This window comes from Gorilla gorilla, chromosome 18 (genome assembly GCF_029281585.2).
Source record: "Gorilla gorilla gorilla isolate KB3781 chromosome 18, NHGRI_mGorGor1-v2.1_pri, whole genome shotgun sequence".
In the NCBI taxonomy this organism is placed as follows: Eukaryota; Metazoa; Chordata; class Mammalia; order Primates; family Hominidae; genus Gorilla; species Gorilla gorilla.
The window spans coordinates 13440932-13455814 of NC_073242.2; the positions used below are offsets into that span (position 1 = coordinate 13440932).

Here is a 14883-nt window from a genome sequence, read left to right on the forward strand (position 1 = left end):
AATCCCAGCACTTTGGGAGGCCGAGGTGGGAGGATCACCTGAGGCCAGGAGTTCAAGACCAGCCTGGCCAACATGGCGAAACCCCATCTCTCCTAAAAATACAAAAATTAACCAGGTGTGGTGGTGCACCCCTGTAATCCCACTACTTGGGAGGCTGCAGCATGAGAATCACTTAAACCTCGGAGATGGAGGTTGCACTGAGCTAATACCACTGCACTCCAGTCTGGGTGACAGAGCGAGACTCTGTCTCAAAACAAAAACAAAAAAGAAAGAAAGAAAAAAGAAATAAACAATAAAATAAATAAAAACAAACAATAAAACAATTAAAAAAACAAAGAATTGCTTTGTGTCCAAAGCAATTCAGGTAGCTCACACTCACTGTAATAGAATAAGGTTTACACATACGGATAAAGCAATTGGAGTTAAGTGAATTCAGAAGTGGAATAGTAGCTCAGTCTTAGGGAAAGTCAGTAAACAGATTTTCAGGCCAAAGGCTCCACAATTATGAAAGAAGAATCATGCATCAAGCTCTAAATTGTGCGGTAATCCAAGCAAAAAGAAAACCATAAGTTGTTATAAGAATTGTGTCGTCAACAAGATCAAAGCGTGCCTCAAACAGAACAAAGCAATGCTCTTCATTGTACAGAAGTGTGAGGGATGCTACAAGACGACATTCTCCACAAGCTGTCCTGTAATAACCGTATCAGCAACCTTTTCAAAAATAACTATTTCTTGTAGTACCCTTCAGTGCTAGTTAAGGCATGATGAAAACACAAAGCAGTAAAAACTAAATTAATTAATATTCCTCTAGCTCAATGAAATTATCACCTGGTCCTTAAATGTGGAAACTAAACAACAGAACTGTCTACTTTAATTGAGAAAAGCAAAACAAATTTGCATATGCACCGACTCAACGTGTATGAATTGTATATATGCGTTGACAATACAAGAATGAAATGCAGGAAAAAATAGGGAATTATAGTCAGAAGAAACTTTTTTCTAGCTATTGCAAGTAATACTGTGTTGCTGAAAATTTGTTAAATGTAAAAGGATGTAAAGTCCATCATCCCAATCACCTAGCAGCATCTCTGATAACATTTTGATATATTTCTTTTTAGTCTGTTTTTTTTACCTTTTTTTTCCATCTCTGAGTTTAAACAATTATGATCTCACTTTATTTAACTCCTGCCCCCCCCCCACAGACATTTTTTTCTACTTTAAAAAAAGTTTTTATAGGTGGCCTTGAAAATCCTTTAACGTTGTTTTAATAGAGCTTACCAGGAAATAATTCCAAGAACCGCCCCCCCCCCCCCAAAAAAAAAGATGTCTGTGTTTACTTGAGTTTTTATTAAGGAAAAAACTTTCTAACTCTATGATGTGGAAGCAATTATTTTTGAGCTTTGTTTGCAGTGTGGGGGTGGATCTCAGAAACCAGGTCATTGTTGATCTGATTTTCTCTGGAGATGACGCTACCCCATTTAGAACAGCTCACTGAACCCTGATGTCTATGCCCGCTTTCGAATTCAGCAGCTGGAAATGAACCATTTGTGTTTGATTCTGTTTGACTGATAAAATACAGCAAATAAAACCTGCTCAAATGGCATCTTTGAAAAAATTTGCTCTGCAGAGCAACTGAACCTCAGTGACAACCCTTATACTCTCCTGGTTTACCTTTGCCTTGGGAATGCCAATATCCCTGAACCAGTTTCTTTTGAGGATAGAAATGATAATGCTGTGATTTTATCAGTTCTCAGATCATCAATTAATATGATATGTACTCTATCATATATGCACATATGTAATATCTAACTTTAGTTTTCAATTCTCCCCTGAACCATAACGCCATATTTCCAACTGCCTAGGTGGCATTTCCAAGTGGGGAAGTAAGCCTAACTTCTATACTTACTAATTCTGCAATGTAGTTACTTAGCTGAATAGCCTATTGGGTAATTAGGTTAACATTGTTGAGCTTCACATTCTTCATCTCTTAAAAGGGATATTAATGGTACCCAGATCGTAGGGGTGTTGTGAGGATTAATTGAGATTAGGCATATGAAGTGCTCAGGGCTGTAGCTCACTAATGGTCAGGTCACATTAAGTGCAAAGATGCCTGGACATATGATGATGGTGTTCCAAAGGCACTTCCAACTTAATATGCCTAAACCTAAACTCACATTTTGCCACATCTCCACCCATCCTGCACCCTCCTTCTGAAATATCCTCCCTCTTCCTTGTCCTGTTTAGTCACTACAGAACTCCATTTCTCAATAGTCAACTAACTAACCTCTCAAAGACATGGACTACCTACATCTGAATCACTAGAAGCACTAATAAAAATGTACATTCTTGGCCGGGTGCGGTGGCTTAGGCCTGTAGTCCCAGCAATTTGGGAGGCCAAGGCAGGTGGATCACCTGATGTCAGGAATTTGAGTCCAGCCTGACCAACATGGAGAAACCCCGTCTCTACTAAAAAATACAAAATTGACAGGGCATGGTGGTGCATACCTGTAATCCCAGCTGCTCGGGAAGGCTGAGGCAGGAGAATCACTTGAACCCGGAAGGCAGAGGTTGTGGTGAGCCGAGATTGTGCCATTGCACTCCAGGCCGGGCGACAAGAGCGAAACTCCGTTTCAAAAAAAAAAAAGGTACATTCCTAAATCCCACAGGCTTTGCAAACCTGTGCTCTAGGATAGGAATTCAGTGCTCATTTGTTTTTCAATGCAAAACTTTCTATGAAGACATTTCAAACACATACACGGAGATGGGACTACACTGTTCTTTTGTTTTTACAGACATGTCACTGAGGACAACTCAAGCCTTTTAGAAAAATATTTATTGGTAAAAAGACAATGCTCCCTAAATTTTTTTAAAATGTGCATCAAAAGACACTATCAATGTAATAGCTAGAATATAAAAAGGTAACCCATGGAATAGGAAAAAATATTTGCAAGTTGTATATCTGATAAGGGATTGATATCCAGAATATACAGAGAACTCTTAAAACCTAACAACAACCAAAAAAAAAAAAAAAGAAAACCCAAACAACCCAAATGTAAAATGGCCAAAAGACTTGCATATCCACCTCTCAAAAGAATAAATACAATTTGCCAATAAGCAGGTAAAAAGTGCTCAATACCACTAATCATTAGGGAAATGCAAATCAAAACTGCAATGAGATACCACCTCATACCCAGTGGGATGGCTACTATTAGAAAAACAGAAAACAACAAGTATTGGCAAGGATGTGGAGAAATTGGAACCCTTGTGCACTGTTGGTGGGAATGCAAATGGGACTGTGGAAAACAGTATGGTTGTTTCTCAATAATTAAAAATAGAATTGACATATGATCCAATTATTTCACTTCTGCATATATACCAACAAAAAAAACCAAAGTCTCAACAATATATTCACACATCTACGTTCACAGAAGCATGATTCAAAATAGTTAAAATGCTGAGACAACTCAAGTGTCCATTGAAAGATGAATGGATGAGCAAAATGTGGTACCTGAATACGATGAAATACTGTTTAGCCTTAAAAAGGAATAAAATTTTGGCACATGCCAAAACATGGATGAATATTATGGTAAGTGAAATAAGCTAGTCACAAAAAGACAAATACCGTATGATTCCACTTAGATGAGGTACTTAGAGTAGTCAAAATCATAAAGACAAAACGTAGAATGGTGGTTGCCAGGGGCTAGGGAAAAGGGGGTCGAGGAGTTTTTGTTTAGTGGATAGAGAGGTGCAGTTTTACAAGATAAAGAGCTTTGGAGACAGATGGTGGTAATGGTTGTACCACACGATGAATGCATTTAATACCACTGAACTATACACTTAAAAATGTGAAGATGGCAAATTTTACTCTATGTGTATTTTATCACAATAAAAAATACTGGGAAAAAAGACAATCCTCTCTTCCAATTCTTCTAACTACTGCATGTAAAGGAAACCAACAGAGACCTGTTTTTTAACATTGTGCTGAGAATGAAATTGCACAGGGGACTGGGGATCCTGAGAGCTGAAAACTGAGGCTTCTAAGGAAATTGGGACTTTTCCATAAATATATACACCCAGACTTGTACATGAAAATCAATTAAAAGAAAAACACAAACTATCCCACTGTGTCTTAAAATATTAGGCTCTTCGGAGTTCTAGGGACGTTGTTTAATTTAAATCTGGCATATGTGCGACGCTTGCAGTTTTGCCCCCATGCCCAAATGGCTTGGAGGACATCAGCTTCTGATGACTGAGCATTTGTAAATCTAAATCTGTCTCCACTCATTTCAGCTTCAGCTCCCTCTTCTAGAGTGGATGTTCTTAAAATTTGATTAGGGCATATCGGAGTCACCTGAAGAGCTTGTTAAACCATGCAGATCTTCAGACCCCTCCTTACAGAGATTCTGATTCAGCTGGCTCAGTGGGGCTCAGCAATCTACCTTTTTATTAGCACCTATTCTGATTCAGACTCAGGCTATGCTTGAGAAGCATTAGCCTAGAAACCTGGGGTCACTGACGCTCATCCACCTTTGGTTCACAGGAGTCCCACAGGGCACAACAGATCTGTGCCTGAAAAATCCCGTCTCTGTTGATGTTTACACATCAAACCCTTTTTTCTCACTGATTTGTCTGATAATTTCTTTATTTCCGTTTATTATGAATTTCAATAAACAGTAAAACTTAGCTTTCAAGTTTTTCTCTGCCTATGCCTTTCTTTAAAAAATTAGGGATTCCAAAGACAAGCATTTGGCTTGTCTACTCTGTATATGCCTATCCCAATAAAATGTGTTTCTTCAACTCCTTTAAAATAGTAGTTCTCAGCTCTGTTGCACAATGAATAGTGTGTTGGACTTCTGAAACAGTGGTTCTCAAATATTCGTGTGTCTCAAAATCACGTGGTGTGGCGTGCTGCGGGGAATGATGCTTATTATAATAAAGATTCACAGGCTCCATAGCTAGAGAGAAAGCCTTGTCCTGGGCCCAGGAATCTGCATTTTGACAGGTAATCATGTGATTCAGGCACAGTTGGTCCATTGGCCAGGCTTGGAGGCACCCAATTTTGGGGCATGATTCTAAATCCTTTCTGCAAAACTGACAGTTGTTTGTATATGTGGTTTGTCTGAGTCTTCATAAGTGTTTGACACAGATAAAAGAATCTCATGAACTAGTTTAGAGATCAAAGAATTCAACCATTTCACTTCTCAGATGGGGAAACTAGAAAGTGACTTGGAGAGGTGACATGGCTCGTCCCAGGACACAGCTAGCTAATGCTCGAGTCCAGACTCAAACCCAGCTGGGACTGTCACTTGACAGTAATCCAAAGCCCGTCTGGTGTTCAAGACTCTCCCAGAAAATTACAACCCACAATTTCACTGACCCTGGTGTGCATGCACGTGGCTTTGCTAGGCAGCAGATGTTACTGAAACGTGTGGGTGGAGCAGTGAGACCCAGCAGCTGAGCCACATGCTCTGGATGTTCTAAGTCAAGGCTTGCTGGATTCTAGGGTGTTGGGGGAATGTTCGAAAGCTGAGCAGTTTGGGAGCAGATGAGGTTACCTTCTTCAACCTTCCAGAGGGATGGAACCTTCTACAGATGCTGGTTGTGGTAAAGGACGAGAATGACTTTTTGTTTTTTAAGGCTCAGTGGTAGGTACAAGAAGATTTCATTGTATTATTATTATTCCTTAAACAGCAATATATTTCATAATGAAAATTTTAAAAAGGAAACAGGAGATGTGAAAAGGAAGGAAAAGGCCTGTGAGTGTGGTGACGTGGACACCTGAAAGACCACAGTCTCGTGGTGGGATGTTGAGAAAACACAATCAACACAAAGTTGATCGGATCTTGGTGTAGCTCTGTGGTGGTAATTCTCATATTCGGGTTTTCATAATCATCTGAGGAGCTGAAGTCATGTCTCATACCACCCACCAAGAAAAATTCCAAATATTAAAAAATGCAACCAAAAAAGAAGAAAACACGAGGTAATTATCTTGTAATAAAGAATGATGAAAGACTTTTGAATTACGTCTCAAAATTCAACAGCCATAAGCAAATGGTTGATATATTTCACTGCAAAAAAGATAAAATCTGCATGGAAAAAAAAAAAGCAGCAAGCTCAAAAGACTAAAAAAGAAATAGGGAAAATATTTGTAATCACATCACAAAGGGCTCATCTGTCCAATATATAAATTAATAAGAAAAAGACCAACAAACCAATAGAAATATTAATAAAAGTAAAAAAGGAATTGCCAATGGCTTTTAAGTATATAAATATGGCCAAAATTTACTGAAAATAAGCGCAAATTTATATCTCAGCACACCTTTTACCTATTAGCAAAATTTTGAAAGATTAATTACACATTGTATTGGCAAAACTTTGGAGAAATAAGCTCTCTCATGCACTGATGGGGTAAGTATGAATTTCCTTTGGAGGGAGATTTGGCAATATCTGTTAAAACTGCAACTGTGACCCACTCTTTCAAGAAATTTATTCTACATTGAATGTGACGCAATGCAAAGATATTCACTACAGCTTTGTTTGCAGTAGCAAAAGATTGGAAACAACCTGAATGTCCAACAATAGAGGCCTGACCAAATAAAATATGGTATATTTGCATAATGAAAGATTATGACTCTATAAAAAATAACTTTATGGCTTTTTATGCATTAATGTAGAAAGATTCAGAAGAACATATTGGAAGGATACACAGAGTAAATGTGGTTACCATGGAGGGGTACTAGATGAGGAATAGTGTGCAGGGAAAACTTTTCACTGTTTTTTTCTTTTTATGTACTTTTTTATTTTTGACGTATATAAATATCTTATCTATTCAAAATTTAATTTAGGCTGGGCATAGTGACTCACTCCTGTAATGCCAGCACTTTGAGAGGCTGAGGCAGGAGAATGGCTTGAGCCTTCTGAATTTGAAATCAGCCTGGGTAACACGGCAAAACCTCATCTCCACACGAAACACAAACATAAGCCAGGTGTGGTGGTGCTTGCCTGTAGTCCCAGCTACTCAGGAGGCTGAGGTGGGATGATTACCTGAGCCCAGGGAAGTCCAGGCTGCAATAAGCTATGATTACACTACTGTACTCCAACCTGGGTGACAGAGTGAGACCCTGTCTGAAAAAAAAAAAAAAATTTAAATAATTAATCAAGGAGCCTGTTAAACGTGTATGTGGTTTCCCCAAATATTAACTCCAATGAAATTAAATCTCCAGTAATGATAACTGCTGTGCTTTCATCCCTAAGAGTATATTGAATTATTTTTTAAAAAATGACTTGTGGCTGGGTGCAGTGGCTCATGACTGTAATCCCAGCACTTTGGAAGGCCAAGGCAGGAGGATCACCTGAGCTCAGAAGTTCAAGATGTGCCTAGTCAACATGGTGAAACCCTGTCTCTACAAAAACACAAAAATTAGCTGAGTGTGTTGAGAATCGTTTGAACCTGGGAGGTGGAGGTTGCAGCGGGGAGAGACTGCACCATTGCACTCCAGCATGAGCAACGAGCGAAACTCCGTCTCAAAAAAAAAAAAAAAAAAAAAAAAAAAAAAGACTTGTACTCCTTCAGCTCTATTCAGCTCTAGTTTCTGAGTTTAAAGTAACAATGCAAAGCATCCCCTACATGGGAGATTGAGTATAGAATGAATCTGCCATCTGCCCAAGTTTTCTAAGATGGATGTTATAATTATTATATGGCTTCCAGAAACCAATTTGTTCAATTTATGGCCACGAATGGTTTCCATTTCTCTCCTTTTTGCTGTTATATTAAAAAAAAGATTGAAAAAGAAAGAAAACAACCCATTTTGTGCTCTGGTTAATAAATGGAGGGAGAGAAAGCCAGCTAGGCATCAACCACTGTCTCCAACCATTATCATCTGCATTTGTGCTCATGGTCTGTCCAAAACAACAGTATATGTTGATTAAAAGACCACAATGGAAACAAACAAAAATCCCAAACCCATGGCTAAACTGTAAAGTCATCAACAATTGGTCTTTTCAGGTATCTGTGAAAGTGGAAGACACAAATATTCTATGGCTCAGCAGATGCAGTCTTCGGTGTATACCAACAGAAATGCGCTCACTCATTAACAAAAGAAGCATTATTCATAATAGCCCCAAAATAGGACATTACCCAAATGTCCATCAAGATTAGGAGAGAGACATCCATGTGTGGTGCATTCCAGCAATGAGAATGAAAGCACTGAAATTACATGCAACAATCTTGCAAACACAATGTTGAGCCAAAGACGACAAAAAAGAAAAGAGTGTGGCTTTATTTCTATGTTAAAACAGCAGGCACCAAGAATCTACGGCTTTAGAAGTGCAGGTGGCGGGTGGAAGATATTGACTGGAAGAGGGTGTGGGGCGGGGTTCCAGGGAGTGATGACCTGGATGATCAGTTTGTACAAAGCCATACAGCAGCATATTTAATATTTGTGAATTTTCTGCATTTTTGTTATACTTCAAAAGTTTAAAGAAATCATTCCAAGCCAGAATGAGCACTGTGGGAATGAGTTTTTCAGAAATCATAGACTTAACTTCTGAATAAATGCTCTCCCAGCCCCTGCTGAGATGCCAAAGACATTCCAAAGGCACAGACTGAAAGGACAGAATGCTCACAGCCAAAACTACCGGGATTTCTATGCAGAAATCCGGGCTTTGATGCTTTAGAGGGGCCTCTGTCTCCCCCTACCAGACAAAAAGCCAGCAGCAAGGCCTTCACAATGGGCTTGCAGAACAGCCGAAAAGGAGGTTATTTATTAAGCAGCAAGGAGAATGCACCTACAGTCATGTTTCCATGCAGGAATCTGTGACAACTGAAATGCCCCATATGAGCTAATTTTCTGGATAATCAAAATCCCCTCATTAAACAACTCTGTCATTTAAAATAAAATCATTTTTATTGGATTTAATCCTTTCTAAAATGGATTTCATGCATTCCTGGGTCTACATCCAGGACACACTCCGTGCTTCCTACGAGAATGATTCCTAGCAAGACTTTCTCCCAGAGAGTTCCACGTGCAAGCAGAAAGAAACCAATGTGGGCTTTAGCAAAGGAAGGGGTAGGACAGACGTCTCCATTGTCAGCAAGACCACAGAACAATGGACTTTTCAGAAGAGTCCATGGAATAGAATCTAACCTTTACAATAAATAACAACACTCACATTTAGGTACTGTCTATTTCCCATCCAAAAGGCTTTCCATCAAATTTTCTCTCTTAGGTCCTATTATTATTCCCATGTTAGGTATGAGGCTATGAGGTATGAGAAACTCTCTCTCCATAGCCTAAACTCCTAACCCCTGTGCTATCTTTTCTTTACAGCTTCAGCTATGGAGTCTGTGTTACACTCCACAATGCCAACAGACAGAGAGGAATGCTAACTGTAACTTGAATGATTTGAGTTCTCATTGCTTTTCTCCCATCTTTTCTTTCTCTTTCATCAATGTTATACAATTAGTTTTTTCATAAAGCTCCTACTAGCAAGCTACTCCTCCCCACACTCAGAAAACCTCCTACCTAAAATCTGATAAAAATCTTTGTTTTCACTACTTTAAACTCTTGGCCTTCTTGGATCTTTCTATTTGTTAAAATATCCTATGGAGTTGGACAAACTTCTTTATCAGTTTAAGAAACCCCTCTGTTTCTGTGCATTTCAAAGCATCCTGGATTTGCTTTTTCTTCACCCAACTCAGAAGGAAACCTGGGATGCTCATTAGATTAACAAAAACTGCCCTCAACTGGGGCCCATCTGGACCACAGTCACTCTCCAGAAATACAATGGGAGCAGATAGGAACTGAGGCATGCCGAGAGTCAATTTCTATAAGGTTTATCGCTCGCAGACCTGTGGTGAAAAGGAAACTGCCATCCTTACCCCGTTTTCAGGCTGACCAAGGCGTCCTCTACTCCTTTCTGATTAAATTTGGTCATGTACTGATGCATGTAGGGATAGTTATTCCGAATGTTTCTCTCCGTGCTTCCATTAGGCACTGTCCCAAATCGAAAAGGTGGGGAATAGTCATGAGGTCTCTGAAACTGGAGAGAGAATGAGAAAGGAAGAGAGAGAGTAGGAAAAGAAAGAGAAGGGAGGAGGGGGAGGAGAGAACAAATAATAAATTAGTTATCATTTTGTCTGCTGTTAGGAGGTAAATGCATGCATTAGGGCAGGATGACAATAAAATGTTGCTTTTTGGTCTTTCTTTCTACTTAGTCACATCTTCAGCCAGTCTGTGAGCTCCAGGAGGGTGGACACAGCATCTGTTTTCTTCTGTACTATTGCTCAGATCCTAGCACAGAGCCCGGCTGGGTGCTCCATAGGTATTTGTTGAGTTGAACTTTTCAGTGCCATTACGGAGACTAGCACAGTGTTAGGCACACAGTCAGTACTTAGAAATGCTGAATGAGCTGAACTTAAGGTACTACCTTAGTCCAGTCCATTTATCCACTTTATGATGAAATTTTCTGTGATCTCCACCAATCACTCCCTTCTCTAAACTCCATTTATAATTACCTTCACCTCACCCAGAAAATGACTATATATTACCACTTATTCATTCTCCACTCACTCAGTCATTTATTCACTGCTGCAGGCACTATTTATCTAGTGCCTAACATTCCCCAGGCATAATTGCCAGTGCATGGCAGGCTCCATGAATACTTGTTGAGCCAGAGTCCCTGTTGATCTTTAGCTATCAGGGATACCCAGGACTCGGCACTCAAGCCCCCCATAAAGGCCTGTAGTCCATGCATCACCAGTCTTCTCTGATGGACTGGATGATTCTGTCTGTCCACAGCTTCGATGTTTCAGGTGACTCAATGAGAGTCGAAGTCAATAGAACTGGATCTGAGTTCCAGAAATACAGCTAAACACTAGAGATGGTGGCGGGCTGTGGTTATAAGCGGGAGCTCGAACTGGCTGGTTGGAAAATCGGGTTCTATCACATACAAGCTATGGAACCCTAGATAACACATTCACTTCATGCTGCCTCCATTTATTTTCCATCTGTAGAGTGGGGGGCCACCATGAAGCTCTCAACATACATTTGTCAAGTAACTGGAATAGTGCCTGGACCAGAGAAAGCATTCAAAAATAAAGCTATGATTACCTTCTGTTATTATCACTATGAGTGAAAAAGGAACCTGAACCTCATTTTTCTATGAAATATTGAATTCTGGAACTAGAAAGTAATAACAACAATGACTAACACTTTTTGGGAACCTAGTCGGGTCCAGCACTATGCCAAGAACTTTACAAACGTCAGGTCATTTAATCCTTACAAACCCATGCCAGGTAGTTAATCTTAGAGACTCCTTCTTGCAGATAAGAAAACTGAGGCTCAGAGAGGTTGTGTGATCTATTTAAGATTATGCAACTACCAAGCAGTGGCCCAGAATTCAAACCTGGATGCGTCTGACCACAGGCTGAGGTCTTAACTCTATCATTCCTCAGAGACCATTGCTAGTGACTCTCTCCTCATCTAGACATAAAGATTTAAAGACCCCAGGAGGGGAAGAGCACGCAGAAAATCAGTGTCAGAACCAGGACCACAATGCAGCAGTCTCTCCAACTTCCAGACCAGTGTGTCTTCCACAGAACTAAGAACCGCCAGGTTAAGTGTCCAAATTTACCCAAGAGTCAGACCAGCTAGAAACATTATTCTTTTTTCCAGACTCACACTTCATTTCACTGTTAATTAAAATTTCCAGTTGAAAATCGTTTTCCCTAAATTAGGCATGCTGCTGCCTAATACGTAGTCATAACTGGATTTGGGAGAAGTGGCCATCCATTTTCCAAATGAGATCCTCCTGCCAGGGTGTGCCTTGCCCTGGGAGTATGTGCATCCACGTGTGCATGTGTGTGTATGTGAACAGCAAAATGCTTTTTGCAGTCACTCCACCAAGCAGTGCCTTAACTAATCACCAAAAGCTCAAAAGGCCAAGCCCAGGCTCATCCTCATGGCAGCCGCCTGCTCGGGAGGAGAGAGGTAATAGTGCTGTTCATAAATCTCCTTGTAGCAGCTATTCCCAATCTCCAGAGATATCCGGAGATGGCCTATTTGACTAAATGCCTTCCACTTCACTCCCCATCTGTTGCAGAGGAGCTGCATAGGTCTTTAAAAATTCACTTTCTTCCCTGCGTCTGGGTTGCGCAGTAACAGAGATAGATATTCAGTCTCTGTGATGGTTTCCGCGCTTCTCTGGCCTGGATAGTACCATCACCCACACAAAATTCAGCCTGACACCAAGCTCCAGGAACCTTTTCCACTAGACTGAAGACTGTCAAACTTTTTAAAGCATGACTCACAATACGTTTCCCATCACCACTCCATGCACATGTGTGAAATTTCACAGCACTCATTCTTTCTATCTGTGATATACTCTGAGGTTATCCATTACGTTCTATTTTTTTTAAAAAAAGTCTGCAATCCTTAGATTAATTTCATGGCTCACTAAAGAGTCATGATCTACAGCGTGAAAAACAGTGAGGGGGCAAGGATGGCTCATCTATTAAGTCCCAGGGTCTACATCCAGGACACACTCCGTGCTTGCTGCGAGAACGATTCCTAGCAAGACTTTCTCCCAGAGAGTTCCAAGTGCAAGCAGAAAGAATCCAATATGGGCTTTAGCAAAGGAAGGGGTAGGACAGAGGTCTCCATTGTCAGCAAGACCACAGAACAATGTAATCACAATATCTGGAGTCAGAGGAACTCCCCTGGTTTCTCTGCAGGGTTCCCTTGCTGTGTAGGTTAACTGGTTTCACCTGGCTTTGGACTTGCAGGAGACAAGTTCAGGTTCTCCTCTGCTGCTTAGAAACTGCGCCATTTGGAGCAACCAGTTAAGCTCCTGAGCCTGAATTTCTCTATCTGTAAACTGGAGATTGCTTTTGCAACAAATCTTAGAGTGTTTGAAAGAACACCTGGCATCCTCTAATGCTTGGGATAGATCACCTGTTGTTACCCACGACATTTCAGCCAAACAATGAAGCCTGTCTCCTTACAGTTTGGAGAACAGAGGATTATTTTCTAATTTTTTTTCCATCCAATATGGAGGCATGTCTGAAGGTCATCCAAGTGACTAAAACATGGCAAGCATTTGATGATGGAGGAGGTAGAGATGCAACACTTGGAGATAAAATTTCCAGAAAAATGCAGCAGTTAACCAAGATATTTTTTCTTTCTTTATGAACCAAAAACTACACATTTATTAAAAATATCTATCTGTCTTCTGTGCCTGTAAATAAGGGACATCTGGCAACTGGAGCCCCTATTTCTAGTACAGTCTTCTGTTGGTGAAGTCCCACGTGCTTCTTGATGTGAGCAGCAAGCAGGTGTGTCCTTGAGCAGAGAGAGGATCAGCTGGGAGGAGGCCTGGCTGCCTGAACTGGGACCACTCAGCAGCAGCAGCACAGTGCCCAGAGACAGCATGGCTCCTTGAGAACACATTCCTGGGCTCATCCACTGAGAGCAGTTGCCTCAATTCCCTCCATTGGTTGTCACAAAAGACCAACTCAGTGCAATAACATTTCAGGCCCCAGAAGCCAAGAATGGTTTGAGTCAGGCGATGATGAAGATGATGGAAGGAGTAGGAGGAGAAGGGAGACAAAGAGAAGGAGAGGGGGAGGAATGAGGGGGGAGTGGAAAGGAGGAGGGTAGAAGAAGGAACTAACACATTACAGGATCATCTACCATGTGCCAGGCATGGTGTGAGGATTATTTCTAATCCTCCTATCAACCTTGCCAGAAAGGAGATAATGTCTTCTCTTTTATAGGAAATTAAGCCTAAGGGGATACTGACATACAGAAGGCCAATCATATGGCAAGGCCAGGATTTGAACCCAGGTGCATTTGACCCCAAACATGATATTGCTCTTCCCACAACATAAATCTGCCTCCCAGAGATGGATTTCCTCTATCAGAGTGATTCCCAACATTTTGGAAAGCATCCCTATCAACATTGCAATTTTCTCTTAATAATTCCTAGGGAAGCATCTTACCCATGAATTCACCTATTTATAATTTAAGTCCCAGCTCATCTGAGCACACCATGGGCTCCAATATGATTATTTCACAGCAAGCACTAATGGCTTAAAAGCATTGTAAACCTGAGTTGTTACACAGGTATTCATGATAAACAAACAACAAAAAAACAAAAACAAAAAAAAAACAAAACCAACCACAGTGTACAATAAATTGATTCAATATAGATTTTTTTTGCAGACTTTCTTGGTGTATCTTCTGTTAATCTTCTGGGAGCATATAGGTTATTTACTCCAGGAATTTTGCTGTTTATCTCATTGTATCAAACATTTAATTAAAAGAGCTATCAGCTTGCCTCTAATGTTTTCAGCATGGAGACTGAGCTGTGTCTCTTGAGGATATGGTATCTGTTACTGGGTGTTTCCAAGTCAGTGAAAGTCAGTCAAATTATTAGTGGTTTTAATTAGTTTTCCCACAAGTGGTCATGTTATTTAGACCCAAAACTATGTAGTAAGGATTTCCCCCCGCCCTTGCCTTTGAACATAGCAACAAAAAGCAAAATATGCTGCCAACCACTTTCTTGAAAAATCCTCTCTTCCAGGACATTGCTTCCTGCTGCTTCCACCATACCTCCAATCACTTCTAGGAATTGCACTTTTGATCCCATAATGCAACAGAGTTGCATAATAGCGCTTCATGTCTGCAGAGGGATTCATATGCTACAAGATACATTTACATATGTGGCTTTCCTTCATCCTTACTGCAATTGTGACTCCCAAATTTACAGAGCAGACAAAGCAGGCACCGTGAGGTGACATGGCTTTAAAAACATTATACGGCTGGCGAGTGGCAGAGAGGAAACAGGCAGAGAGGAAACACAACTTTTCTGACTCTAAACACA

At 40.4% G+C, this 14883-nt stretch overlaps 1 protein-coding gene across 2 annotated transcripts in view; it reads right to left on the reverse strand.

Moving 5' to 3' along the window:
• GRIN2A (glutamate ionotropic receptor NMDA type subunit 2A) overlaps positions 1–14883 on the reverse strand; it is a 432359-nt gene that overhangs the window by 58824 nt on the left and 358652 nt on the right. For both annotated transcript variants that reach the window (XM_004057187.5, XM_055365257.2), the window contains exon 11: positions 9881–10041. In XM_004057187.5, coding sequence (XP_004057235.4) covers positions 9881–10041 — 161 coding nt within the window. The remainder of the gene's footprint in view (positions 1–9880; positions 10042–14883) is intronic.